The sequence below is a fragment of the Aphelocoma coerulescens genome, chromosome 12 (genome assembly GCF_041296385.1).
Source record: "Aphelocoma coerulescens isolate FSJ_1873_10779 chromosome 12, UR_Acoe_1.0, whole genome shotgun sequence".
In the NCBI taxonomy this organism is placed as follows: domain Eukaryota; kingdom Metazoa; phylum Chordata; class Aves; order Passeriformes; family Corvidae; genus Aphelocoma; species Aphelocoma coerulescens.
In genome coordinates, this window is record NC_091026.1 from 11,473,286 (window position 1) to 11,500,750 (window position 27,465).

The 27,465-nt window shown below is 41.7% G+C and overlaps 1 protein-coding gene and 1 long non-coding RNA gene across 5 annotated transcripts in view; one reads left to right on the forward strand and one right to left on the reverse strand.

Moving 5' to 3' along the window:
• LOC138117494 (netrin-4-like) overlaps window positions 1-27,465 on the forward strand; it is a 47,923-nt gene that overhangs the window by 11,502 nt on the left and 8,956 nt on the right. For all 4 annotated transcript variants that reach the window (XR_011154677.1, XR_011154676.1, XM_069027860.1 and 1 more), the window contains 3 exons: window positions 8,503-8,766; window positions 20,693-20,819; window positions 21,169-21,357. Coding sequence is in view for 2 of the 4 variants with exons in the window: in XM_069027860.1 (XP_068883961.1) it covers window positions 8,503-8,766; window positions 20,693-20,819; window positions 21,169-21,357 (580 nt within the window). In the remaining 2 variants the exon portion in view is untranslated. The remainder of the gene's footprint in view (window positions 1-8,502; window positions 8,767-20,692; window positions 20,820-21,168; window positions 21,358-27,465) is intronic.
• LOC138117496 (uncharacterized) lies at window positions 6,309-11,026 on the reverse strand. Its single transcript, XR_011154678.1, has 3 exons — window positions 10,926-11,026; window positions 7,163-7,283; window positions 6,309-6,387 (listed from the first exon to the last, which is right to left on the reverse strand). It is a non-coding gene; the product is annotated as an uncharacterized lncRNA (long non-coding RNA).

Sequence of the window (27,465 nt, forward strand, 5' to 3'; positions counted from 1 at the left end):
AATGTGAGTTGCAGTTCAAACATCACGTGGGGGAAAAGGGACTGAAATGTCTGAACGTGCATCCTGACAGCACGTGCACTCAAGGATCTGAGAGATCAAGAGCACGTTTTTAATAAACTGGAATATCAGGAAATGAAAACAAATGTTCTCCTCCATTGACTAGGATGTTTGCATGAAAGGAAGACATTAGCATGCAAAGTGGGGTGGAACACTGACCTGCTCATAACCACCAGGCCCAGAAGGAGACCCTTCCCCTACTGGGTCTAGCTAGTGGAAAGGAGTTCTGAATCAAAGGCTGGTTCATTTATGTGAGTGCCTGTGTGACAGATGACACCAGTGAAGTGTGATATAATAAACCCATTACTGGAATTCACTGGGGGCTGGAAGAATTGTGTATGCCTGAATTAAGTAACTGGTTTCTATGGCAACATGTTAAGTGTGCCTTGCACAGAAGACCTGTTCAATCTCTGTTTTGTATCCTGTGGTGACCTCTTTAGGGACAGAAGTCCCCAGCAGTGCCTTTTGTCAAAGATGAGTGGACCCTCTTTGTAGCTAAAAGACATTTAATCACTCTTCTAAACACACTCCACTCGGTGAATGCCAGACCAAGACAGGTTGTGCTGGATGCAGTTCTGTCTCTTCAAAAGCCACCAGGTTGTTCAGAGGAAGCCACAGTCAACCCCTATGGAAGGTCTTCTGCACTGACACTGAAGCCTCTGCTGCCTTTCTCCATCCACATGGACTTCCTGAGCAACAGCTGGGGCACAGGGGGACCACTTGCACCCAAGCACCAACCGAGGCCCGGGACAAGGCTCTGGGTGGGATGTATGTGATCCTGTTCCAAGGACCTACACTTTTGGCTGCCTTTTCTCAAGCTTCTCTTTTACTGTATTTATGCCAAACCTTTTGATAAACAAAGAAGTATCCCCTGTGCACACACACACCCCCACATCCCTCATTAAGTGGCAACATCAATAATTCAAGAGGTCACCACTGAGGCTTTGGTGACTTCTTAGAGTTCTGATCTCGTATGGCAGTGGGGTCATTGGAAAGAAACCTGCTCAGCACATCACAAGGTTGAATTCCCAATAGCTGAGATTCAAAGACAGGGTCTTGCACTTCAGTGAATTATCCAACAGTCGTCAGGACTGGCCTCTGAAAGTTGCATGATGCTCGGGTTATTCCAACTTCCAGCTGGGTTATTCCAACTTCCATCTGGAAAGGATTCCAGGAGGGATTAGTCACTAGTGTAGGTAAGTGCCTGATTGTTATGACTAGGGCTGTCTGTTCAGCGTTTCATTTAACTCAAACTGCAGAGCAGATAGAATGCAGAAGCAAGTTGAGAGGAAGCAGTTAACACCAGCAGTGTAAACAAGCTGATAGCACTGCCAGGCCCTGCTTCCCTGGAGGAAGAATTAAGGGGCTCAAGGATTTGTCCCTGAAGGGAATTTGAACTGACTGAGACAAGTCCAGCAATCCCATCCCTGGCAAGTGAACTTGAGGAGGGCACCAGGTGTCCTACTCTGACCTGGTTTGCAATGAACCATTTCAGAAACGTTTGGAACATTATAAACCAGCCAGAGAGACAGCAGTGGTTTTTTTTAGCATTGCTTCTGCATTTTCTGCATTTCCTGAACATACAAGGCAGCAGATATCAAAATATTTTTTCTTCTCAACTTGTTTGATAAAAACCTTAGTGGAGTTGCAGCCATTGCTTTTTTTTTCCAAGTCTGAAGTGTGAAAAAAAAATGGTTGCCTAAAATGCTATGAAACTTAGTAATTTATTATTGTAATTTCCAAACTCCAGGCAAAAGAACACTTAAATGTTTGCTCTACAGTTGTCCACACATCACTGCCACGGTGAGATTATACATTTAGCTAAACCTGTTCATGTGTAAGATTTCAGCCAAGACTTAGAGATGTAAGTGGATCCACTTACAAGAAATGGATGCTCTCCCGTGAGAACACAGCTTGGTTGACATGGGTTGACAATGAGGGTGACAGGTTGTTTTAGCTTTCCCTGACAATCCAGCAAACAGTGAAAGGAGTCTCCCTGTTCTCAATCCAGTTCCCAGTCAGGCTGTTGCATCACAGAACTCCTTGTGCTGCCCTTTGCCTTTCCACAGCAAGTACCATCCCTCACAATGAAAAAGGACACTGCACTTCGTGGGAGCCTGGAAATGTTCTCACACCCCCACATAAGGTGCTGCTATGTAGAATGGATGGAGTTTTGCCCATCCCCTGTATACAGACTGAAAGCTGAAGGGTTTTTTGTCAAATAATTTAGATTTTATGTTCCAACCACTTCACTTATCTCATAGAGGATACTGCTTCTCCCTACAACCCTTGCCTTTCTATATGGATATACATCTGCAGATAACCTGAACCTACAGAATACAATTTGTTTGAGGAAGAGAAAAAGTCTGCATAGCTCTTCAGATTTGCCTAACTTCAATTATGCCATAATCATATTGGCAAAAATGCCTGAATGTTAATATTAAAATGCCACACCAGCTGGATTACTGGAATAACCTCAAAGCAAATGTAAACTGAAGGCACATCAATCCTTTCTGATTTGGAGAATACAGAATGAATTCAGGATGCCACTGTCTTGGTGGTAGCTGAGTTCATCCAGATCATAGAAATCCAAAAAATCAAAAGCACAATTGCTTCTTTGACAAGCTACCATATTCTATACTGGTTTCTAAGCTGTGTTCTCTGGAAGGACCGAAAAGCAGTGCATCTTGACTAAAAAGCACCATTCCATGAGTTGTCAGAATAGACTTTCTAATGGCTGGAAGAATAGTTAGACTTTCTCTGTGCTCCAAACAGTAAATCAGAAAAAAGACTACTTCTTAGTTAAGGCTACTGTACCACAAGATGGAATGCCATCAAATAAATCAGAGTATGTATGCCACTGGGTAGGAAAAATTCTGAGACAATTGCTTACTGTTCCTTTAAGAACAAAATCAACTCACATGAAAATCTCTTAATGAAGAGCATTTAGGAGTGATGAGAGCTTTTATTGCAGCTTCCTTCTGATGGACCCAGTATAAGCACACAGACATTTCTGACCTCATTAACCTGATTGTGTGCAACATGATGAACACAGCTTAAGGATGATTTGTAATATCAAATTCTTGCTCTGCATGAGGATCTTCTTTTGTAGGAGGCCACGCATTGGCACTGCCCTCCATTTATGATTCATATTCCTTGACCTTAGGCTATGAGTTTGCAAGGGGGAACGTTTGTTGTGTCCACATCTTTTCTGACTAATACTGGCTGGAAGATCAGGTTAAGAAAACAGAATTAGATGCATCAGGAATGGAGAAGCAAAACCTATGGCAAGAAATCAAAAATCTGAGACACTGTCTCCGAAATGAAGAATGATCTCTTGATTGGTGATAAAACAATGTGAGGCTGTGTCAGCTTGTGTATAGCAAAACCAGTCATCTAACAGTGGCTGCCTTTTTTAGGTTTGCACACTTACAGCATTTTCCAGACTTCCTTGCTCTTAGGAAGGTCAGGAGAGGACAGGGTAGTGACCATTTTTTTGAGGCGCAGCTGATTGACTTTTGAGAATGAGAATGACAAATATGCGCTCGATGGCAGATATGCAGATAAGCATGAATGTCCTACTCAGCATTCAGCTCCAGTGCCAGCTCCTGATTATAAGAGAAACTCGTGACCCAGGATGTATTTCCACAAAGGGTTAAATTACAGAGGTGCTGAACACCCTCAACTTCCACCCAGTTCAATGGAAAGATTTCTAGGGTGTCCCTAAGCAGACTCAATCACCATCAGATTTTCTTCTGCAGCTGCGCCTATGCTACTTTTATGACAGCTGCATACTGATGTTTAGTGAAACAACTGGGAGATTTCAGAGCAGTCTGATACAGCAAAAAAAGAACAGAGCTTGCTACCAGATAGAGATTTCATCAGATGAGAAATAGCTTTACAGTGAAAAACATGGGAAACTCTTTTCAAAGCTTGCATCTTAATTAAAAGAAAACACTTCTTTTTCATTATACTCTCTTCATGTTTTTTACATGAATGTAATGGAAAACTGAAAATTCACACAGTATCTCTGGGAAATGAAAAAATAATATTATTTCTGCCTTTCTGCAAAAGGCAGAAGTCAAATGTCTATCTGTATAGACAGAATTTGCTTCATAAGCTTTCGAATTACAAACCTTGTGAACTGAAATAAAAGGAACAAATAACACAGTGAAAAGGTGGAAAAAGTGGAAAGGTCGCTTCCTACAGCTCATGACTCTAGGAGTTCACTAATACTTAGATCCATTTATAATCTGATCTTTAGTACATTCATGCATCAATGGCTGAGATGGCCAGACTCTTATCTTTTGCCTGTAATTACTAAACTTACATCTATGAACATCCATCTCCAGGAATTCTCATTGAAATTTTCCAGATACAAGTTTATTAATATTCCTCCCATTGCACAAAGTATTTGAATACCCATATCCCATTTTTATGGAAAGAAAGCAGTACATAAAACTGAGTTTCTACTGAAATCAATCCAGAACAGCATTAGACCCTAGTACTTGCTGAGCAATTGTGCTGGGGCTATGACCAAATAATTGCATTCCCAACTCTGTATTTTTATCGAAGTGACACTTTTTCCTTTTTTAAAGAAATAAAATTCTTTCCTAAATCAAGCAAAATTATTGACCCATACATATCTGTCTCTTAATTTAGGATCTATTTTTCCTCAGGGAACTATAAACCCAAAGACATTTATTTAAAACATAATCATGCATTTATTACACAGAAAAAAAGTTTAGGGAGTTGGTTTTGTTGGGTTATTTATTTATTTATTTATTTATAGTTAAATTATGCATTTATGCAAAAATAATTCCTGGCATGTAAGGCGAGATACCAATTCCTTTAAAAAAATTTATCCCAATCTAGAATTACTTGAATCAATACATACAGTAGACTAATGAGGAGAAATTATGGATACTAACATCTTGTTCTTGACAGTAGGGCAAGCTATATGTTAAGGAACCACTTTATGACTGGCACTCTAAGTTGAGAAGAAACATTCAATCAAATATTAAAAATGAGGCAAGAGATGGTGATTACCTTATACAATTTCCTGTGCCCAATAATTTTAACCACCAAAATTTCAAGGAGAATGGGACATCCAGAAGAGATAAGAGAGAGAAATTCCATTTTCCAGTTTTATGCATATGTGAAATAAAACTGCTAAACTGATGTAAGTATGAAATAAAACTGCTACCTCTGTGCAAAATGTAGCTCACCTAAACCTACTCCTATTGGCACAACATATCTGCTGATCAAAATGTCTTCGATTTTTACAAAGCTGAGGAAGGTTAATTCCTTACTGGAGGTTGAATCCTAGAAGAACATTTAAGTGCAGCTCCCAGAAGACCTCGCTAGTGTTATGTCACCCAAATCAGATCTTTAACACTTAACAAGACTTGCCTTGGGAGAAATAAGGACAAGCAAATCTAGTCTCACTGGTAAGCTTATTCCAGACAGAAATGTGTAATGAATTAATCATACAAGCAAACTCTTGTACCTCAGCTGGAATGGAATACTGGTTTTGTCTTAAAAGGATGCCACAATCCCTATGGGACTTCCAAGCTATTAATGTCTCTACTCACAAATGATGTTCAGTGTTCTAATGGGGTATGGAAAATGCCAAAGCAACTCCTCTCAAGAGAGGCAAGGCCAGAAATGAAAATATTTGCAAAACAATAACGCCACAGGAAACCAAACCTTTTTCTAAGCTGTCAAGCAAAGAAAGAAACAAAACAGCTTGGTGAAAGCAAGTGGCCCTTTGCTGAGAGAAGAGCCCCCGACAGCTGCTCTTTGCCTAAAGAACTCAGTGCTCTCAGAATGCCAATTAAGACATGGGGAGGATGGATAATTGACTGGAGACCCCAAAATATGAATCCATCTATTTAAACTTGTCATGCCATGTACAAAATAGGTTTCTAGTAGTGCACAGGATTTTCTTTACAGTTACCATAGTACAGTGCAGGACTGTTGCTATCAAGAAGAATGTACAGTGCCAGAAAGTAAAATAAACCTTTTGGCCATTATCTGCTGATTTTTTCAGAGAGACCCAGTGAAAACTCTTGTTCTTCACCTCATTCACCCCTCTTCTCTGTCTCCTTTGAGGAGTCCCATAGCTGTTCACAGCTGGAATCTGTGGCACAGAGATGTGAGGCCTCTTGCCCAGCCTTATGTAAGGAGGTCACTGGCAGGACCAGAGCAGATCCTGCAGAAACCAATTCTATGTCAATTACCTTTCTGATGTCTATTTTCTGTAGCAAAGTACCTCTAGCATTTATGTTCTCAAGCCACTTATCTGGTGGCTATCCTCTGGAGATCCATCTGAAAGGAGATACCATTTTTACTAAGCATGGATATTAGAGAAACCGTAGACAAGAATGCTAAGTGTGAGAATAGAGCTTGTAAAAGCCAGTGACTAAATAGACTGCTTTACCCTCAATTCCTCTGGTTTATGCCAATTTAAACAGTTTCACAGGGACTTTTAACCATTCTTTGAGATCTCTGAGCTCAGCAGGCTCTGCAGAACTGTTCCACCCAGTTCTCTGCCTTGGTCTTAGTTTAACTGACCACGTGGGAAGGAGATGTGTGTGTCTGTACACAACCAGGTGCTCAGGACTGAGAAGGCACTCCACCTCTGTGTGGTCCACGGGGGACTGGGAAAGAGAGAGAGGGTTCATAAAATGGTTTCCACTAAAGTCTCAGATCATCCTGGATTAGGGGAACTGGACAGATATGGGGATTTGGTCTTTGTCCCGTGAATCCATCAGTAAGGGGAATGCTGGTCACCTGGGCAAAACAGAATGAGCCATTTGCTTATGGTTCCATTGACCAGGGGAATGTAGACATAGGGGTGGAAATGCTTGGGCTATTTTGTCATGGATTCATTGGTCAGGGGAATGCAGGCACCTGCACTGCATAGCCTGGGCAATCTGCCCACAGCTCTATCAAACAAGGAACTGTGGGCATCTCTGATCTCACCAAGCAGGGCTGTTTGCAGCTTTGTAAGTAGCTGACAATATAAGAGAAGAGAATTAAAAGAAAAAAAAAGAATAGAGCTAACCAAACAGAAAACACTGTGGACAGGTGGGAGAGGTACCTGAGTTCTCTGTGAAGCCTGGCAGCTGATCCTGTTAATTAAGGGGATTTCTCTTCCCATGTGCCATCAACATGCAACAGAGCTATCTCCTAGGCATATACCACAAGCTCTTTTGTGGCTTCTGCAAGCAAAAAGGAGCAAAAGTATTTTACATGCTACAAGTATTTAAACAGATCAGTTAACCAGGAAGAAAGAAAAAGAAAAAGAAAAACTGAGAGAAAGAAAGAGGGAATCCCTATGGAAACAAAGATTTCACATGGCTAATACTAAGAGAGTGAGTCAGACAGATACTGTGACCACTTATAAAGCAGGGCTAAAGAATCCCAAGGGCAAGTCCCTCTGCCATGATGGAAAAGCTCAGGCAGAGGAGAAAACAACTGTCAAATTGGAGTTAGCACATCTAAGCCTGGAAACAGTGCTAACAGTTCTCTGTTTTGCTGGCAAGGACTATGGTGCAGCCCTCCACTATCAACCTTTCCCAAAAGCAACAGAAACAAGCACACCCTGAGACAGAGAAGACAGAGAAAGATAGAGTGGTGATGAGCTAAAATACAACAGTCACTGTTAAACACCAAATTAGAACTGTGATGCTCAAAACCCAACTGTTGCTGCTCTGGAGAACTATCAATCAGCAAAAATCCTGTGACAAAAGTGTAACAACCTACAGACAGCCAGCAGCCACCAAGCACCTTGGGTGCTGTGAACTCACTGCTCTGTAGCTGTTTCTGAGGAGCAAACCACCCGGCTTTGTTTGCACACAGGGTTCTCTCAGTGCTCACTCACCCTAAGCTGAGCTGTGTTTCCAGCATAGTTCAAGTGACTGACTAAAAAGTCTGATCACAGTTTCCACTTCTTTCACAGATTAGTGCCTTAGTTTACCTGACTCTAGAACTCAGGCTAAAGCCATGCTGCTAAAAGGGTTTCAGAAATTGGGATGGCATTAACACTGCAGTTATGCCAATAAACCTTGGATTTCTCTGAGTGACACTGTTGTCACTCGGCTCAGAAACATAATGAAGTGGACTTATCTCGTCCCTTGACATATTGGCTGAACTGCAAGAAGTGGCAGGGCTCAGTGACCCCAGGGAGTGATGTTTAAATGAAGGCATCTCCTATCTCACACCTGAGATGGCATGAAAGCAGGGACACAGTCACTTGCTGAGGCGGCCAGCTGGTGGTAACTCAGCTGTGATGCTCTGGGATCAGCCACAGCCCCACAACTGCTTATGCAGAGTCTTCTAAATAGGAACTATTGCTTTTTCCTGAAGATCATCTTGGGATATTTGCTGTGTATGCAGACTCCTGTATCTGTTCTGGGATGTGAACCTTGTCTCTTTCAGGTGATTTACCGTGCCTTAAGTCCGGCTAACAAGATTGAAGACCCTTACAGTCCTGAGGCTCAGGATCTCCTGAAGCTCACCAACCTCCGCCTGCTTTTGTTAAAAAGACAGGAATGTCCATGCCATGGCTCAGGATTGGTAGAGAAACCCCAGAGATTCGCCCACTATGCTATTTATGACCTGATCATCCGGGGAAGCTGCTTTTGCAATGGGCATGCAGAGGAATGTGAGCTTGCCAACAGGACAGGAGTCATGGAGAACATGGTGAGTTCCAGACATTTACCAGCTTCCTAGACTTGCTACTTGCTTCTGTTGCCTCAGCCTAAAAGTTTATTTTGTGTGTGATGCTGTCCCAGCCTCCCTAAGCCTATCCAAAAAAAGGGCAGCACAGTCAATCCACATTACTGAAACCTACACCACTCTGGGAAAATATTTTCTATACTCCTTTCTACAGTTTCATGCATAATAACTGCATTGCTAAAAACTCTGGACCTCAAGATAGCTATAAATTGAAAGTGGCCTTTGTAATTGGAACAGGGATCCAATCCCAAATATAGTGAATGAAATCTCCTACTTCTATGCCTGCACAGAACTGAACTAATATCTTTGATGCAAAGTCTGCCCTATGCATAATTTCAGCATCAGATCTCAGATTTCTGAGTTTGTGAGACATGAGCAGTTCTGCCATACTTAGGGTTTCAGCCGTCACTTTTAAGCTTTCAACGTTCTGTGTTCTTGTTACTTTCATAACACAGACAACAGTGTTCAGGATGTGAAAATAATTTCTACTCCCCCACTCTTTTATCCATGCATATTTAAATGAGTTAGAATTTTAAAAAAAAAAAAAAGCCAAACCTTGTAGTAAAATTATTCTGTAATACTTGGAGTATCCCTTCCCTGTTCAGACTTTTATCTGCATTTGACTCAGGATGTGCACAAGAGGAGTTGAGTGTGAATGCAAACTCAGACATTGAAATTCAGAGGGAATGACTGATGTCTCCTTTTTGATTTAGCTGCAAGCATTGTGTAGAGAAGTGTAATAACAGTTATGGGGAGATTTAATCTAATCAAATATCTAGACACATACATCAGAGACGGAATTCAAGCCACTTTAAACTAGTCAATAAATATCTCTCCTGGGTCCAGAAGTCTCTGTCTCTGTATTGGGTTTTGAAAACCCAAATAACCCTTAGAATTCTAGTCCCTGGTACACTCTGACATAAAAGACTCAAGAAAAACATCCTAAGCTAATTTCTGTCCCTTTAGATATATGGTACACTTGACATTTTGGCTTATGTTATTTTGGAATGTGCATTCACTGTCTTCCTTTCAACTTTTCTAGGTCCAGAGGTAGATATTGTAAGATAATTAGGACTGTATGACTTTCAAATAATTTCTGAATCTGTACCATCTGTGGTATAAATCCAAGATTCAGCTACACTATGTGATACTATCAGATTCAAACAATATAGACTCACTTAAATCATAACTGTGTGGAGAAAAGCTGTTTAAAGAGTGCATCATCCTTACTGCAAACTGTTAAATGTACACATAGTGAAATCAAATAGATGAATAACACACTAAGTGAATGCAGCTGGTAGAAAAACAAACATTCTGCCCATCAGAAAAGGAAAACACAATATTGTGTATGTTACTGGCATAACCACTGTAAACTATGACTGGATATTTTTCCCACTGGTCACAAGGGAATAGAATCTTTTTGTGCCATCAATGACTTCACGGGGCAGAAGGTGAAATAGTTTTGATGAAATTCACTTCATGAGTGACTCATGTCCCAGGAGAGAGAGGGTGGATGCAGCACATGATTCACACAGATATTATCAAGTCTTTGTCTAAGCAAGGATTCAAACACAGCTGTGCAAAAAATAAGAAAAGCCTTCTGTAGTTTTAACTGCCTCTAGAATCCTAGAAGAGGCCTGGAAAAGACCACAAGTGTGCTGGTTTGTGTCCTCACATAAATGTATGATCAAGCACACCTAAACCATTCACAAGTGAACACTTGTGGAATGAGATTTTCCTGACAAAGTACATTCAAGCTCTTCTTTAGTGCCCACCTAAATAATCTCTGCTGTAAATTAAGGTGATTCCTTCTTGTCCCCTCCTCCCCAATGACCAAAGTGAGCAGTTGATCCTCCTTCTGCAGATATGATTGAAAGGTTTTTACCATATCCTTCCTTAGGTTCTATTTTTGTACTAACCAGAGAAGTGTGAAACCCTAGGTGGTAAAAACTTAAAATTCTACTCCCAGGTCACACAAGCCTGGAGTAAAGATGATCATGTTACTGTGCTCGTCTTTTCTGTGCTTTAGACATTACAACCTAAGTCTTTCTCAAATACAAAAGAAAACCCACTCCTGGAAGATCCAGGTCCCTGGATCCTTTTATATTTTATCTAATACTTACCAATGATGCTCTTGCAGTGGTGAGGGGAGAGATCACATAGGTCCAGATCTCAGGGTTTGGTTTACACAGCCAGCATGAGGGAGTTTATGTAAGTGTGTAAATTCTTGGCTTGCAGTACAGTAATCTCCTTGCCTACAAGCAGGAGGAAAAAGCCTTTGCTGTTGAATACCAATGATACAGTTCCTATCAGCCAAACTACACTGCAAAAAAATCTTTGCCATTTTGCAATTTCTTGGCAGAGGAAAGGTGCTCTGCTTTCAGTCACATGGTAATGGTGACCCACACAAAACAGGGTGTGGAAAAGATGTTACAAACAAGGCACATCCAGAAATAATCTGATTCAATCCACAGGCCACATCTAAAGGTACACATAGGCAGAACAAGACACAGAGTTTTAATTGTGAGTGGTGTGGATGATGTCACAGATTGAAGGCAGAGCAGCTTTATGTTTCCTGGGCTGCTGTTAGGTAATTAAATAAAATGCTGCAAAAAATAAAGACCTCCACGGAAAGTCTTAAGTAATATGAGTTTCAGCCTCTTAATTGATCATAGTCCTCCTATGATGTGTTTATCTTCTGTAGCTAACAAAAACAAAACCAATTTCATGTAGAAAACAACTGTAATTGTTTGACATGGGATAGGCCCAAAATCTGAGACCATTCTGCACTTGGGTCTTAGAAAATGCATTATTAAGTTGTAAGTCTGCTCTTCTTACTCTGACAGAAATCTCTTCCATTTTAATACTCCTAAAACTGCTAAACTGATACTGCATGGAGGCTAAGTAATGGAGAAAATTAAAGCAAATTTCTTGATGCTTTTGAACCAATACTTTTCAGCACTATTTTGGAGGGACTGGATGATCTATGGGTATTAGATGATCTATCAATGATGAGTTTATCTGTGGATCTGTCACTTCAGCTTCTGGCTTCTCCACTGAGGCTGCCAATAAGAAATGCAGCTATGGGAGAAGAAATGTCACAGATGCCACAGTGTCATAGCAACAAATGGATACAAGAAAACTGCAGATTGTAAACCAAATGTCCAAATGGTGCATCATTCCTCATAGCTTGAAATCCTACGTTGTTTCATGCATATTTCTAGTCATAAGTTTGTGAAAATACAGCGAGATTCAAAATAGGCTCATGGGATCCAGTGAAAAAATTATCTGACTTCTTATTTTGGCAGCAAAACAGTAATAATAACTCTTTCTGTGGGCCTTTTTTTTTTTTTTAAACAAGCCATGCACCCACTTCAACACAACTTATCTAGATGACATTTCCTGTAGGAACTACTGAGAATATCATGTTGGATAGGAGGAAAACTTTGAGAAATGAGGATGGGAGCTGTAAATAGGCAAGAAACTTCAGGACAAACATATCTTGAATGTGGGGTTTGTTGCTATTGACAGTGATGTTTTCTTGGCTTCCTCAGACCAAAAAAAAAGGAGACACAGATGTCATTCCTCACCCAGCTTCAATAGCTTCTTAAGGTAGCTAAGGGCAATATTCTCCTTTCTGAATATAACAGCCTGCATTTTTCAAACTCTTACAAATACTTCCTCGGTCAATAAAGGAAATTATTGAGATAGTATTTTGCCAGAGAAACTAGAGAAGCTTTTTAGTTTTTAAATGGGGGGCATTAAGATGCTATTATAACTGCCAGGACCTGGCCAGCTGAATGCATCTAGTCTTGTTCTATGGTTGGATGCAACAGAACATAATCCTGTCCAAGGTATTGACACTGCAGGATGTACAAAGTTATGTGTGTCTCCACAGAGCTGTCAGGTTTAGGATCTGCTTGGATGACCCATTTTAGCTGAGTCCAGAGGCGCTTCCAGAACAAAGTTTACAAAGCAGAAAGTGCATATGGACAGAACACAGAATCTAGACCAAAGTCCTCCTTGTTTGCCAAACATTTCACAATGCTCTTTCTAGCCCGTGAGAAGTAAGTATGGAAAGAGGAAAGCAAATGTGGATTAAAATGTTTTTGTATAAAGCATTAGGGTTTTTATTTTTACTTGTTAATTATTGGTACCTACACTGCCAGGAAATTCTTACAAGTGGCCTCGGATGTTTCTTTTGCTTCTTTATCCTGTTTACAGAGACAAACTAGACTCCCTGTGGGCCTGATCCTCCACAATGAAGCAAATGGAAAGTTTTCCACTTACTTCAAAGGGAGCAGGATCTGGTTCTAAGTAGGATTCCTTGTTTGGCATAATGAAGGTTACATAAGGTAAAACCTGCTTTTTCACATCAATTTTCTAGGTGACCAGGCTATGGTAACCCTTGAAAATATTATCTACCTCCTCTTCAGATACCTTGTGCAGTTCTATTCATAATCCCCAGATAAGTTTTCACATTATCTGATTCCAGCTGTGCCCAGAACTCAGAGATGCAAGACAGGCCATTCACTTTCAGGAGATTTGAACAGTGGTATTTACTCATTATGCTGTGATTCAGGCATTCACTTCTTAAAATACTGAGTCTCATTCCCCTTTCTGCTTCCTCCATTCTTAAGACACTCACCAAGAGCTGGTGACCTGCTGTAATTCAGATGCTGCATTTCAGCCTGACAGCTGTTTATCGTGTGCAATTTGTTACAGATTGATAATGGAGTTACTGGCACCTCAGGCAAAAATAAGCTTGCCCCCAAAATTAGTAATAATCAAGGTAGAATTCAGAAAGAAAACAATAAGAAAGCAGAATGAAATATGGACTGAGGGACAGCCAGGTGAGTGTAAAGCCTGAGGGAGGTGAATTCAGGCAGAGGCTGGAGTTGTGTCTTGAAACTGTCACAGGCTAAGTGATATCCCCTCACATGAAACATGAATTTTGTATCCCTTCCTGTCTGTTTATCCTGTTCCTGTTGAAGAAGTTCTTAGGGATGCCAGTCTGAATATTCAGCTAAACACTATCACTGACTTTTCTCCACCATTACCAATTCAGTGAATTTGGAACCAGTAGCAGCTCATTCACTCACTCACTGCTATGGAGATCAAAACCTGTATGGGCTCAGGTGGCTCTGCCACAGGTGTCTACAGCTCTACTTATCCTTCAAGTTCCTGCAGACGTAATTTGCCAAAATCACCAAGTATGAGCCAGAAACTCAGTTCCCTCAGAAAACACCCATATGTGTACTAGTTTTCAGACATATCCATGTGTTAGACCTTTTCCCACAAAACAGCAAGTGACAGAGGAAAATAATGGCTTTTCTCATTCCTGATTAGAGCAGGAATTTGAGCTGTCCATCTGCCCACAGCAGGCACTATAATCTGGGACTTCCTCCCACATCACTGATTCTCTCTGCTACTTTGAAAAGTTGATGGAAATTTTTTTAGTTTGGCCTCTTGTATGTGCTCTCCTTAGGACTTGATATTGAAGGATTTCTTATAAATCTGCATGGATATGTCTTTTCATTGGAGAGACCACAGAGCCCATTTGAACTGTAAGAGAAACAAAGCAGAATAGCAGACACTGTTTCATTTACCCAAGCAAAATGACCCAGGAAGAGTCACTTTACTACAAGCAGGTAAGGGATAGCCTCTGATGTCATTGAAAACTGCTGTATCCCAAATTTCTCTGATGATATTACAGCATGAATACAGAGTCCAAAGGCAAACACTTTTTCCAAAACAGCAGCAGTTGCTCTGACCTGGAAGGCTTCCAAATTTAACCTTCATACATTAGGAAAAAAGCCCCCAAACAGACTGAGAGTAGCCCAGGAGAAAGAGCAACAACCACAGCATTTACTGAAAGGACAATAGGTAAAGAAACTAAGTGGGCAGAGAGAAAGTGATAGGCTTCAGGTATTTATACAAAGCTGAACAGAGTTCAGAAAAATTTTAAAACTACAGGACAAAGAGGTGGAAAACTTTCACTCACTCAACTGTGGATCAGAATTCAGGTGAAGCAGCTTTGTGCAGTCAAAGGTGACTAAGTATCGTAATTTCTTGGAACTGTTGCATGAAAACAGGATATAGTTCTACCCTATGCGCTATAAATCCACCAGAAGTTACAGAGCTCTGTGGAAGAACTACTGGATGAAACTCATGGCTTAGTATAGCAGGTCAAGCTAAATGATTGGGACTGATCATCCTGACATTAAAATCCACAAAGCTGTAACCTCCTCTATGTCCTGATTCAAAGCTGCTCAGGGGGTTGATGTATAAATCAAAGCCTTTGGCAGCAACACCAGACTTGTAACAGCATGACTGTACTGTGAGACAGATGAGGGAATTAATCCAGATTAAAAATACTAGTGCCAAGGGAAAAAAACCCTTGGTTTAGCTTTTTTCCAAACATGGTTTGGTTTTACAGCCCAATTTATACACGACTCAGGGCATGATGTAGGTGATAGCATAGAAAGAAGTAGTGAGGAAATGTCTCAAATTGAGATTACCCCAAAAAAGTTTACATCATGAAGCCACAGTCCAAGAACACAGCTGCTATACCAAAATACAAAAGTAGAACTTGCTTTCACATGGCCATTGAAGCCAGTATGATGGTGATTGAGTACAGCAAAACGTTTGTGTTCCTTTCCTGGACTAATAATATCCTCTAAATTCAGGTATATCAGTTTATAAACCTCTACCCTTTGCAAAATTGATTAGAAACCTTGAAGCATGATGAAGCTAGAATATCAGCATTTAAAGCAACAGTTTTCATTTTTCAAAGCTGACAGCCTGCATTAGTGACAGGAGCAACCCCAACTGAATGCACCTGGAGAGCAAGACTGCAAGAACACAAACTGTCCCAGGTGATGCACATGAGACTTCAGACTCGTATTATGAAATAGGAAGGTTTACACAATCATACAATCTGCCTGCCTGCATCTTTTTTCTCAGATCCATTCCCCCAATAACTTTGGAAGACACCATCCAGTTTCAAAAAAATTTGTCAGAGCAACTGAACTCTCAATACAATGAATGGGAAAGAGCCTCAGAGACAATACAGTTATCAGAGTAACGAGGAAAAGCAGATGAAGGGAGGTATCATAAAAATAAATTTCATAATGTATCCAAAGTACTCAAATATTGCAGAAATAAGCACAATGTAGAAGTCCATACAGGCCTAAACATTTTTGTATCTAAGGATCAGGATATGTCAAGTGATGCAGTGTTACCTATGGAACAAAGGATAAAGTGAAATATAGTGAGACAGAAATCCCCTGGATCTCAATTTTTCAGCTGCTGCACCAATACATTTATATACATTCATGTAAATCAGTGTCATAAACGACTCAGGCTTTAGCTAAAAACTGGCTGGTTTCCTAACCGGTGGCATGGATCTTGCCTCTGTTGCTCACACCTTGATTTCAAACTTCCTCCACCTGGATTGCCAGCTCCAAATGCAGAAAGCTGAAATATTTTTTACCTCTGGTCCCTCCTTGTAGTCAGATATCCTAAAGATTCCAATGACATTAATCCAGTGGCAACCAAAGTATTATTATTAGTGGCCTGAGGGCACTAATAGAACTTTAACAGCCCTGACCAGCCCCACCTGGGACTCTTACCCATGCTCTCTGTCCATTGGCTTGGGGATTCTATTTAAGCTCAGCCCTGGGTTCTCTCTCACTGTGTGTTTGAGCTGTGCTTTGGGTGTGCCTGTTTACATCGCTGCTTTTAGCCCTGCCTCTCGAGGGGATGCTGGGGCTCTGCTCTAGGTCTGTGCCTTCTTTCATGGTAACCCCTTTGTACCCTCCCCTGGCATGTGCTGTAGCTTGTCTCTCATCCTGCCCTCTGAATGGACTTTGTATCCATGTTGTGTCTTTCTTGGCCTGTCTCTTGCTGCTCCTGAATTATCCCAGTCCCTTTCCTTTTTGTTCCTGGGCTGTCAGTGGACAGCGGTGCCAGCTCCCTGCTCTGCCTACAGTGCTTGGGATGATTCCCCCCTCGGTAAGGGCACAGCCTTTGCTGTTGAAAACCTCAACTTGCAGCTCTTTGGGCCTTAAAGAGCAACTGGTCCTTGTTGCTTCCTGCCAATCCTCTACTTACTAATCATCATTATCTCCATGTAAATCTGGCCCTGCTTTCTAGGGCATAGAAAAGTGTCAGCATAGTTCCCCTGGATCTGTACTTGTCTGATTATCTTATCTTCCTTGGCATGATATTTGTCTTCCAGTGAGATCCAGTCCATCCTGAGATCTTGCATTTGGTAGAGATTGCAATTTTCTAGTTTTTTGGTCACACTTTGGTGAGGGAAATGCACACTTGTTGCAGCAGTGAATAACAACTCAGGGACACACCTGCTCTCCTTGTGTTGGTGTTGAATGTGACTCTCACATTCTCCTGTCCCTAAGCAGATATCCCATTTCCTATTTTATCTCACAGTTTCCTGTATTTCATTCTTGTTCCTTCCTGGATTTTAGTCTCTGGCTGCCTCTCCTATCTCTTCCTCTCTAACAGAACAAATTGTCTCCTTACTCACAGCCACATCACCTACCCTTATTTCAGCCCACACTTAAACATAACAGGTCTCTTGCACAGCTCAGCTTTTCCTGCATTAACCAGTCTTTCTGTGATGGCTACTTACATCCATTAATCACTTTCCTTGCATGTTTGGTGTGAGCTGTTAATCTCTGCTCTCTTCTCCTGTCCAAATCCTTTATGTAATTCATTGTCACCTCATGTTGCACTCTCTTCTGCAGCTGTTTCACCTATGAATGCTACATGAGATTACTCTCCATGGAAAAAACTATTCCTTGATTCCCATGCACAGACAACCCATGGCAGACTACTTTCTCTTTCATTTTCCTTTACCTCTGTACCAATACCAATCAATTCTCTTTGCCTTGTTCTTAAACCTATACAAAAAAGGTTAGTACCCAAATCTAACACTTTCTAAAAGAAGTTCCATGCCAGCTTCTGTTTCCCTGTGCCTGCTCGATGGCTCTCCTGCTGACTGTCTGCCTGGCTCTTCATCCCTTTTGTCTAAGCCAGTCATCCTTCCACATGTATTCGGTAGCTGTTCCATAGCAGGGATCACAGGTAGGAAACTTCTTCTCTGTCCTGCTCACAACATGCCACAAGCTACAGTTCACAACGAACCAGTGGGCAATGAGCAAACTAACACATCTACTTTCCAAATAATAACTCGACCTTTCCTTTCCTCTCTCACTGAATTTTCCTGTTTATTTTTCTGAATAATTGTTCATAAGTGTTCACACCATCTGTGCTGCGCACTGTAAGCGCAGGGTCCTGTGGAATAATGAATATTTGATCATGTCATTCAAGGCTAAAACAAGATTGCATGGTTTAATTCTGCCATTTCCCAACTGCACAGTCTCAGCATTTTTCATTTAATTTTTTTAATATAGCGAATACACAGCTTTTGTATATATTTCTAAAAAATCAAATGGGCTAACTTACAGATTTTGCATAGAAATACATTTCAAGAAGTATTTCCTAAGAAGTGAAGAGATCCAGGATTTTGTTCTGCTCTATTTTAGAATGAGCTTCAAAGTTCAGGTGGAGTCTGGAGATGTTCAAATCTATAGTTCTGGGTCAGGTTCATTTTACCTTTTCTCTGTTCTCTGGCTTCTGAAGAGCAGCCCCTATGACCACAGGGGAGAACTTAAAGCCCGAAATGTCGCACCCAAACAGGGAAAAGCACAATGCTGTTGTATTAGTATTTCCGCCTTTGTCTCTGAGTTTCTCATCCCATTTAGTGCCTTGAAGGTGGGTGGGTTCCTTGTGCAGGGTCCGAGAGGCCCCACGCAGGTGCACCGCGCCGTGTCCCCGGGGTGCTGGCGTGGGCTCTGACAGACACGCACACCCCGAGCTCTGTGCTCAGTGTGCCGTGAGGAGCCAGCGACCCTGCCAGCTGGCCATGGAGGGGCGATGGCATCAGCTGCAGCCGATCCCTCTGCTTGCTACATCACATTTCTGCTCGAGGAGGATTAGAAACCAGGGCAGCAGAGAGCAAATTGCTGCAGGCACATGAGTTTGGGGGCAGGGGAGCACGTCCACACTACCGCTCTTTTGGACGCGTCTCTCCTGATCCCGAGCAACCTGCTCTTGTCAGATGGGGAAAAGAGGGGACTGCAGGGAGAGCCTTTCAGGAAAGGCCATGGAAAAACATAACTCATGTTCATGGTGAGATTAAAGGATTAAAGGTAATTCACACCCCAGTCAAAATGAAATTTCAGTCTTGGTTCTTGTGTTCGTGTGCAGTGGGCAGAGCTGTGTCGAGCTCAGGATCCTCAGCAGGCCACGGAGGGACAGGGGTCTAATCCCTGATTTCTGTGCATTTCCTGCTCTAGACAAGTGTCTCTTGGCATAATAGCAGCTGCTCTTGTGATAAATGTAGAACATGACTTATGGTACTACCCTTCCCTTTCTCTCACACCCTATACTTGATATTTTCTCAAAAAAATTTGTCTGTGAAATCCTTTCTCTGAGGCTTTGCAAACAGATATTGGAATACTATTTCTTTACTAAAAAGAAACCCAAATAAAAACAAGCAACAACATAAAAACCGTCCTGTAAGGCCCTTCTTAGGTGTGGCTTGATATTACAGAATCTTGTGCCCCAAATCACAGTTTATTGTGGAACTGTCTGCTTTATTCCTGGTGTGTAAAATGACTTGAGAGCAGACATAGTTTCAAACAGTAACTTTCTCTTTGAAGGCTGGACTAGCTCTGTTTCCAAGTTCTGGTTTCTGGTGTGAATACCTTCTTCCAAATCTGATATGTATTTGAGTATTTCCATGACTAAAAATCACTATTGTGTTCCAATGAAGGCAGGTAAGTACAAAGGAAGCAAGTTCTTTCTTCACATAATTTTTCACACAAATAGTCACAGAGAGAATTATTCAGCCAGTCTTAGTCAAGACTTTTTGCACTTTGTTTGCCCATCAAATATTATGTATTGTTTTCTAGCTTAGATGGGTTTATATACTTAAGCCCCATTCTTCAGCCAGCTTTTGCTCATTTTTGTTGAACACCTTCTAACTCTTCATTTATCTGGTAGTAAGATGTTCAAAACTGAACACAGCATTGCAGGTACAATTTTCTGTCCACGTGGAGTTACAGTGCTCTTACTTCCATAGCCCAAAATTTTACTGGGCCTTTTCTACTAATCTAATTTATATTTATTCATATGTAAGTTGGCAGGCTGGTACGTATTGTACCTAAGTTAAAACATCAGTGCTTTCCTCATAGAATGTGTGGGTTTGGGTTACTTTTCTGTGGGAGTACTGGTTGGTATTTTTCCATTTTTAGTATTTTTGCTACATTTTTAACTGTGCTAGGATTTCTAGGACTATTTGCTCATTCGTCTAACAATTTATAACTTAGTAATTCATGGTAATTTCCCTTCCCTTTATTTACACTCTTCCAGATCAGTGTTAATGTCAAATAAGACAGAGCCCAGCATCCTCTGTCAGCCTGTGCTCTCCTGTGACTTGGCTCTGCTAGCCCAGAGTGTATTTGATACTCTTTGCATGCTCTTGCCCTGAACTTGTAAATCAAAATAAGACCTGTTAGCTTCCCCAATTTAGGGTCTAGAGGTTGTTCATCGATGCAGTAGTTAAATAGTCAACTGAGAGTTAAATTGTTGCTATGTGCATTTTGTAAGATACAGGAAAAATTCTACATCATTAATAACTGTGAGAAGAGAGAGCTACACATTTTAGCTCCAGGCTCTGTGGGTTTCCTAAGAGAGCCAGGCAGCTGTGTGGGAATTGTGCAGAAGTCCCACCTCGTCATGAGGCTGCTGGAGATTCCACCTGTCCTGTAGCTATTTGACTGTACTCTCTTTTCCCTGACAGGTCCATGGGAAGTGTGTGTGCAGACACAACACGGCAGGGGACCACTGTGAGAAATGTGCTCCACTGTACAATGACCAGCCTTGGAAGCCAGGAGATGGGAAAACAGGGGCACCAAATGAATGCAGAAGTAAGTGGAAGGGAGTTTACTGACCCAGGCTCTCAGGATGAGCACTCACCATGCCAGCAGGCAAAGCTCCCTCACAACTTCTGTGATTTGCAGTAATGGTGCCATTACAGAACCTGGGGATAAATTTCTGGTCATGGATGGAGAATTTCAGTGTGCAGGTCGTTTTTCTGCATTGAGGCTATTGGAGAGTGGAATTTACAAGCCAGAAATTTGGTTTTCATGCAGCTACATCCCCTCCCATTCCCAATTCTAGCAGGGTTTAAAATACTGCCAGATTGGTTTGGAAAATGATGCCATGACTACTGTGTCAGTTATAAAATCCTGAAGGACATTCTCTTGTCCTCACCAGAGTGTCGCTGCCACGACCACGCCGAGAGCTGCCACTTCGATCTGAGCGTTTGGTTGGCCTCGGGGAAGCGCAGTGGGGGAGTCTGTGACAACTGCAAGCACAACACTGAGGGACATCGGTGCCAGAGGTGCAAACCAGGCTTTTACCGAGACAGAGGGAAACCCATGTCTTCTCCAGAGGTCTGCAAACGTAAGTGACCGTGTTACATGAGGTGAAAAATGAACGGTGGAAGAATCATTAAAAGAACAAAATAATTTCTATAGAATCAGTGACTCCTATAGAAGTAACTCATGAGTATTACTATCTTTTCCTTGTATTCTTTTCCTAACCTACAAGGGGTTTTGATCAAAGGTGATCATCCTGATTTTTTTGTGTCTATTTGTCCCCATGTTATGAGACATTTTTGTGATAACTGATTCAGTTCTCCAAATGCACTGCCTCCTGGAGAAAGGTACATTCTTCTTGTGTTTGGTTTTAAATTAATATGGTTCCTTTTCTCTTGAGGCACATTTTATTTACCTGGGGGTTTCTTCTGTACCTCTCAAGACTGTGTGAGCCTATGTGCAAGCCATTGTTAAATTCCATTCGATTGTGCAACATCTGTGCACATAAGTACATGTAGTGGATGCAGAAGATGCAGGAGGCCTGGGACTGTGCATATTCACTTGGGGGAAAAATACATTGGAACTCAGTCAGACTTATCTCCAGACTCTACAGCTGTGTTATGGGGTGCTCTGCCCAAATTAATTGCATCATTAACCCTTCAGCAGAATGTGTAAGGGTGTGTCTCGGGCACAGAGGCACTAATGGCTGCACACAGAGGATGTACAACAGCACCCAGCCAGTCTGGCAAACAGCCCAAATCTCTCTCACTTAAAGTAAACATTTCTTGAGTATCCTGCCAGGCTTCACACATCTGATTCTATCTCACATCTATTTGAGAGGTTGCTATTTCCAGCACTATACCTAATTTCATTTTTCCCTTTGGATAGTTTTCCTTCCCCATAGGTCAGATATTAGTTGCCAGCACAGAGAACTTAATTCTCTGTCATCCGACCTCTTGCTCACTGACATCATGAGCTTTTGAAGCTTTTCTGACCCTTTTAAAGTTCTTCAGGATGGCTCCTCTTAAACACTCGGGTTACTCCTCTCCCTAGGACTGCGTGTTCTGTGATATTGCTTAAACTTCCTGTGCCCAATGTGTGCAATGTTTCTGTTCTTTTGCATTCTTCCCACTGGAACTTGGTGACAGCAGACTGCTTCCACACCACCTTTTCTTCTCATTTTCACAATGTTCATCACAGAACATGGATCAGCATACAGGGCAGAGGGTGAGCTTATCTGGCTCACCCTGTATCGTGTAGTGTTCTATGGTGGCCCCTTCCTAGTTCTGCTTCTACTCGGAGCAGATTTGCTCCAGGGAAATATTGTAATGAGCCCAAATTGTTGTGCCAGAAAATTAGCTTTCAGTCTCATAGCACCTGAAGGAATCTGTGTATGAATGCTTGTACTGAGCAGCAGGGAGATGGTGCAGTAACCAGCATCGTGTAATACTAGATAACTGCAAAAGTCAAGGAGCACTAGAGAGCAGCAAAGAGGAAAAAACATTGTTTGAAAATACAGCCTATCTGTGTGGAAACCCTAGAACAGTTTGCCTAGATGAAATCAGACCTTGACTCTACCTCTGCCTCTCTTGTCTGGTCTGGTTACAGGTGTCTCAGCAACCCCTGCCAATACTCTGCATAGCAAAAGAAAAACTGTTCAGAAATTTACCTTGCTGAAAGAGCTTTATTCCTGTTGTGCCAGTCAAGCATAACAATGTCCTTTTCACCTGGGAAGGTGCTGCTGCCAGCAGAAGGCCCCCAAATGCAATTGTCTCCACTCTGAGTTGCATGCTCAGGCCTAGAGAGCTGCCATCCTGCTTTAGTCACTGAAAATTATATATATTTTCTAGGCTCCTTGTTCTGTCAGTGGAGAAACAGTGGGACCTCTGGGGAATTATTTATTGCAGTCTAAGGTAGATGCCTGAAACAGATGGACTGAATTGCCCTCTAAAGCATATCTATTTCCCTAAGAGGTACTCTGGATCACTAACCTGCACTAGAGTTTCTCTTAGCTGAGGTGAATCTAATGGGTTTGATTCAGCAGTAAAGGTAAGCACAGCCCTATCTGTGAGTGACTCAAGTCAATGGGACCTTTCCCAAGGGTGTAAAGGCATTAGGAATGCTTGCCATATCAAGATATAAGGAAAGGCATTGCAGCCCACTTAGCTTTTATAGCAGTTGTGTGCATGATACTTGTACCTCTCTGGGAATAGAAGGTACTCTGGATATAACTATAGAGCTCAGAGAAAACTGGGAGGGAGGTGATTAATCTGTGCCTTTTCCCTTTTATTTAAGGAAAAGAAGAGAATTCCCTCAAAAAGATTTGACAAATTGCCTTAATAGATAGTGCTTTGTATGATGGAAGGCCTGGTCCCCAAACACTTCCCCACGTGGATTGCAGGCTGTGTGTAAGTGTGTACTTCATGCTACACTGCACCTCTGCAGAGAATTTTCAGGGAACACTTCACTACTTTGGTTATAATCAGAGACGACAGCAAAACCAGAAACACAAATGGAGACAGGCTTTGGTTAAAGCAGACTCACTTTGAGAGAGAGGGTAGCTTTTTCCTCCAGGACCATCATCAGCTGACAGTAAACTGAAAAGTCTCCTGCAGGATGTGCAGGATATTGGCCCTCTCTTCTATCCTTTAGGTTGAAAACCTGCATTGCTAGTAAACCTCATCTGGTGTGTGGTCTAAGTTGTTCAGGTTGTGTGATCCTAAAACCAACTCTGGGTTACTCAGTAAAAAAAGTTTCTATTTTGAGCATTGCTCGTATGTTAGACAATTAGGCCACCAGATACATTTTTGTCATACCTCAGCCTGGTGATTATAAATTGAAGAGCTGCCACTTCTGGATTAGCATGTTTTTTAGGATTTAAGTGTACCAATTCCAAGGCATCATCTCACTTTGAGAAATTCATGCAAACAGTGCCAGACTAACAACAGTAAATGAAAAAGCCACCCACTGAGCAAGTGTTGAAAAGTGTTGAAAAGCAGTAATAAACTGCAAACAGCAGACTGAATGGATGTTTTTGGTGAGAGCAACCTAGTGCCCATCTTCCCATTTTGAACTCAGAGGGGAAAAAAACCCTTCAATGGGAGATGAAAACTTGACCCTTGTGTACAGTAGATACTGAGCTGGGAAAGGAAGTCTGATGAAAAAGCTGAATGAAATGCTGTGCTAATCCCTTTGAGAAAGCACGCTTGAAGAGTGCTCTGCCATCCAGAGCAAAGTCTAGGTTCAGCTGTGACATCCCCCTCAGGCTCCCAGAAAGCTAACAGGACACTGCTCAGGCCCAGAAACAGTCTTTAAGCATTAGTCATAATAATGAATAGCATTCTCTCTTAATCTGCTCTGAAAAAAAAAGTTGTATAACAATTGGATCTCCTGGCACTATCTAAACCACCCTTAGCTGACCCTCCAATGCGAGACTGCAAAGACATTCCCTCGGAACAAAAAACCTGCTGAAATCTGATATGTAAGTGTGAATCTGCTATTCCTTTTTGTCTGCAGAGGTAGCCTGCCTCTGATCCCTTTGCTTTTCCTGTTCCTACCAGCTGGGATGAATGAGAGCCGGGTCATGGACAGAGCCTTGTTTTGACACTGCTTAGATCTATATTAAAAAGAAAAAAAGGCATAAAAGAGTCCCAGAGCAAGGCACACACCTGCCTGTTATTGGGGGTGACAACACAGGATTAAGTAGTTTGGATATAGACTTGTATGGGAGCTTTGACTCAAAAGCCTAATTGTTTCCTAACCAATGGTTAGAAAAGCTGCTGTATCCTTGGCTCTTTCCTGTGGCTTATTCCAAGGCTTAAGGGATCCTTCTGAAATGGCACCATCTTTTGTACTCACCCTTTGCTTAGCTTAAAAATAATGCAGGCATGTAGACCCATTAAAAAGGGTCTCCAGGAAAACAAGCTTTTTTACTCAAAGAACGAGGCTAGAAAATTAAAATGTGCCCAGATGCACATGCACACACACATGGTCTGAAAGGCTCTGCTTCTCATCCTTTTACTTCTGAGCAGAGGGAGTGAACTTTTAATTCTAATATCACAAAGGCCCCATCACATCTTGGTTCAAAGTCTGTCTTAATCAGCCCTGACCACACACAGAGCTGTCTATCTTATTTCCTTCATTTACGAAACATCATTGGCAGAGTCAATCCCCACACCTGACATGCTTTAAAAATCACACTGGATTGATCATATACTCCCAAGATGCACATGTATATATTTCAGACTCAAAAGACTTTGAGTTTTCATTTTGCCTGTGTTTTTTTATCAAATAGCCAGTCTGCTCACAGCTATCTCTTATGCAGTATTATTAGACAAAAGTTCAAGGCAATATACCTCAAAGGCCATTGACTTGGAGCACTTGGTATTTTCCTGTAAGTTGGGACCATATTGTTACAACGAGTATTATATTTTACATCTGTCTCTAATTACATGGGGGAGACAGCTGTGCTGAGGGCAGACAGATTTATTATGGACTTGAGTGGAGATTGCAGTATGAATTATTCATTTTTCATTATTTCTTGTCTCCTCCCTTTTACAGTAGTGTCTGACAAAACAAACTTAGTATGGGAGTGAGACTAAAAGGCAAGAGGATGCTTCATGATACTCTGTGACCCATAGCCAACTCTAAAGTAAAATGCTGTTTTTCACTACACTGCTGTCAAGGGGAGAACCCAAATAAACCGCCCAGCTCTGAGCCAGGACTGTCTGCACACCGTCCCTAACATAATTGATGACGCCTTTGACAAACAAGGCCATTGTCACATTGGCTGCTGTTTTGTTAGACAGGGAGGTGGATGGAGAGAAAATGAGGGTTTGCCAAGAGAAAAGAAGCAAAAATCATTGGGAAAGGGTTGTCAAATATTGGAAAATGTTAAAGGGTGAGGTTTTGGAAACTTGCTTTTATGTTTCTTTAATTGTGAGGTTTATTTGCAAATCCATGGTACTGTTAAACAGATAAAAACCCAGTCATCCACAGCTGCCCCTTCAGCATGTGACATGTGGGCTCTTATTTTCGCAGTTACCTTAGATGCACAACTGGGATTTTGGCCGTAATACTCTGGAAGCCAGACAATGTACCCACCCAAGCTGAAATGCTAAATAAACACAGACTGAGTAAAGCGTTTGCAAGCCACTTGTATAACTCATCTGAAAGTGTTGTACATGTATTGATTCAGCTTGCTTTCTGATCCACCAGAAGCTGTCCAAGTTTCTAACTGGAGAATATGTCCCACAGTCCATCTGGGAACATTATTTTTATTGAACTGTAGCCTCAAAAAAAAAAAAAAAAAAAAAAAAAAGGCACTTTTGTTTTCTGCTTCCTCATCAGCTTTCACCAGTGCTGTCAGTCACTGTGCTGTAATATTTTCCCTTAGGGATAGGGTGGGAGAAGCTCTCATCTTCCTGAATCAGGTTCCAGTCTCAGTTGGGGATAGGTAGTCTTGTGATTTATCCATCTGTTAAATGACTTTAACTGATGAAACCTGAAAACTGGAAATAAGGGGGATAAAGAGAGACCCAGAAGTTGCAGAAATCTAAGGCATTTTAAGCGAAAACTCCACAGGTAGATCCTACATACAGTAATATTACAGTGAAAACAAACCTGGATTCAGGTAAACCCCAATGCAGGCAAACTCTTACTCCTTGTGTCTCAGACCTGTCTGCAGTAAAGGAAGGGTATTCCCCCTCCTTATCCCCAAATCTGTGACATCCATTTTTTTCAGTGACTGACAAACTAAGAGCCTCTTTTTTAGGGTGATACAGTCAGCCCTGCAAAAATGGGGTGGGTGGCGAAATCAAGTTTAGCAGCAAGAAATCAGACCTTGCCTTTGAACCTGTCAGGGCTAATGAGCACTTCAGTGTTATACCTGCTGTCTAGAACTGACAGCACCAGCCCTGGGTTTGCTCCCGAAGTTGAGGCTGCTTTGTGGCAAACAGGAGAGGCTGCTGCCCTCTGCCAGCCCGCCCATTGTGCCGAGCACATTGCCCATGACAGCACGTGGCTTTTCTGTCCCTAGGCTGTTGTGCTAGTGTCCCTGAACGGGCCCAGATCCATCCACAGCAGTATAATAATATTATTAAAATTACTGGCATAAAGAACACAGGGCATGGGGATAAAAAAAATAACTATATGGTAAGCAGATCATAAGAGAAATGCCCTTTAAACAAAATTG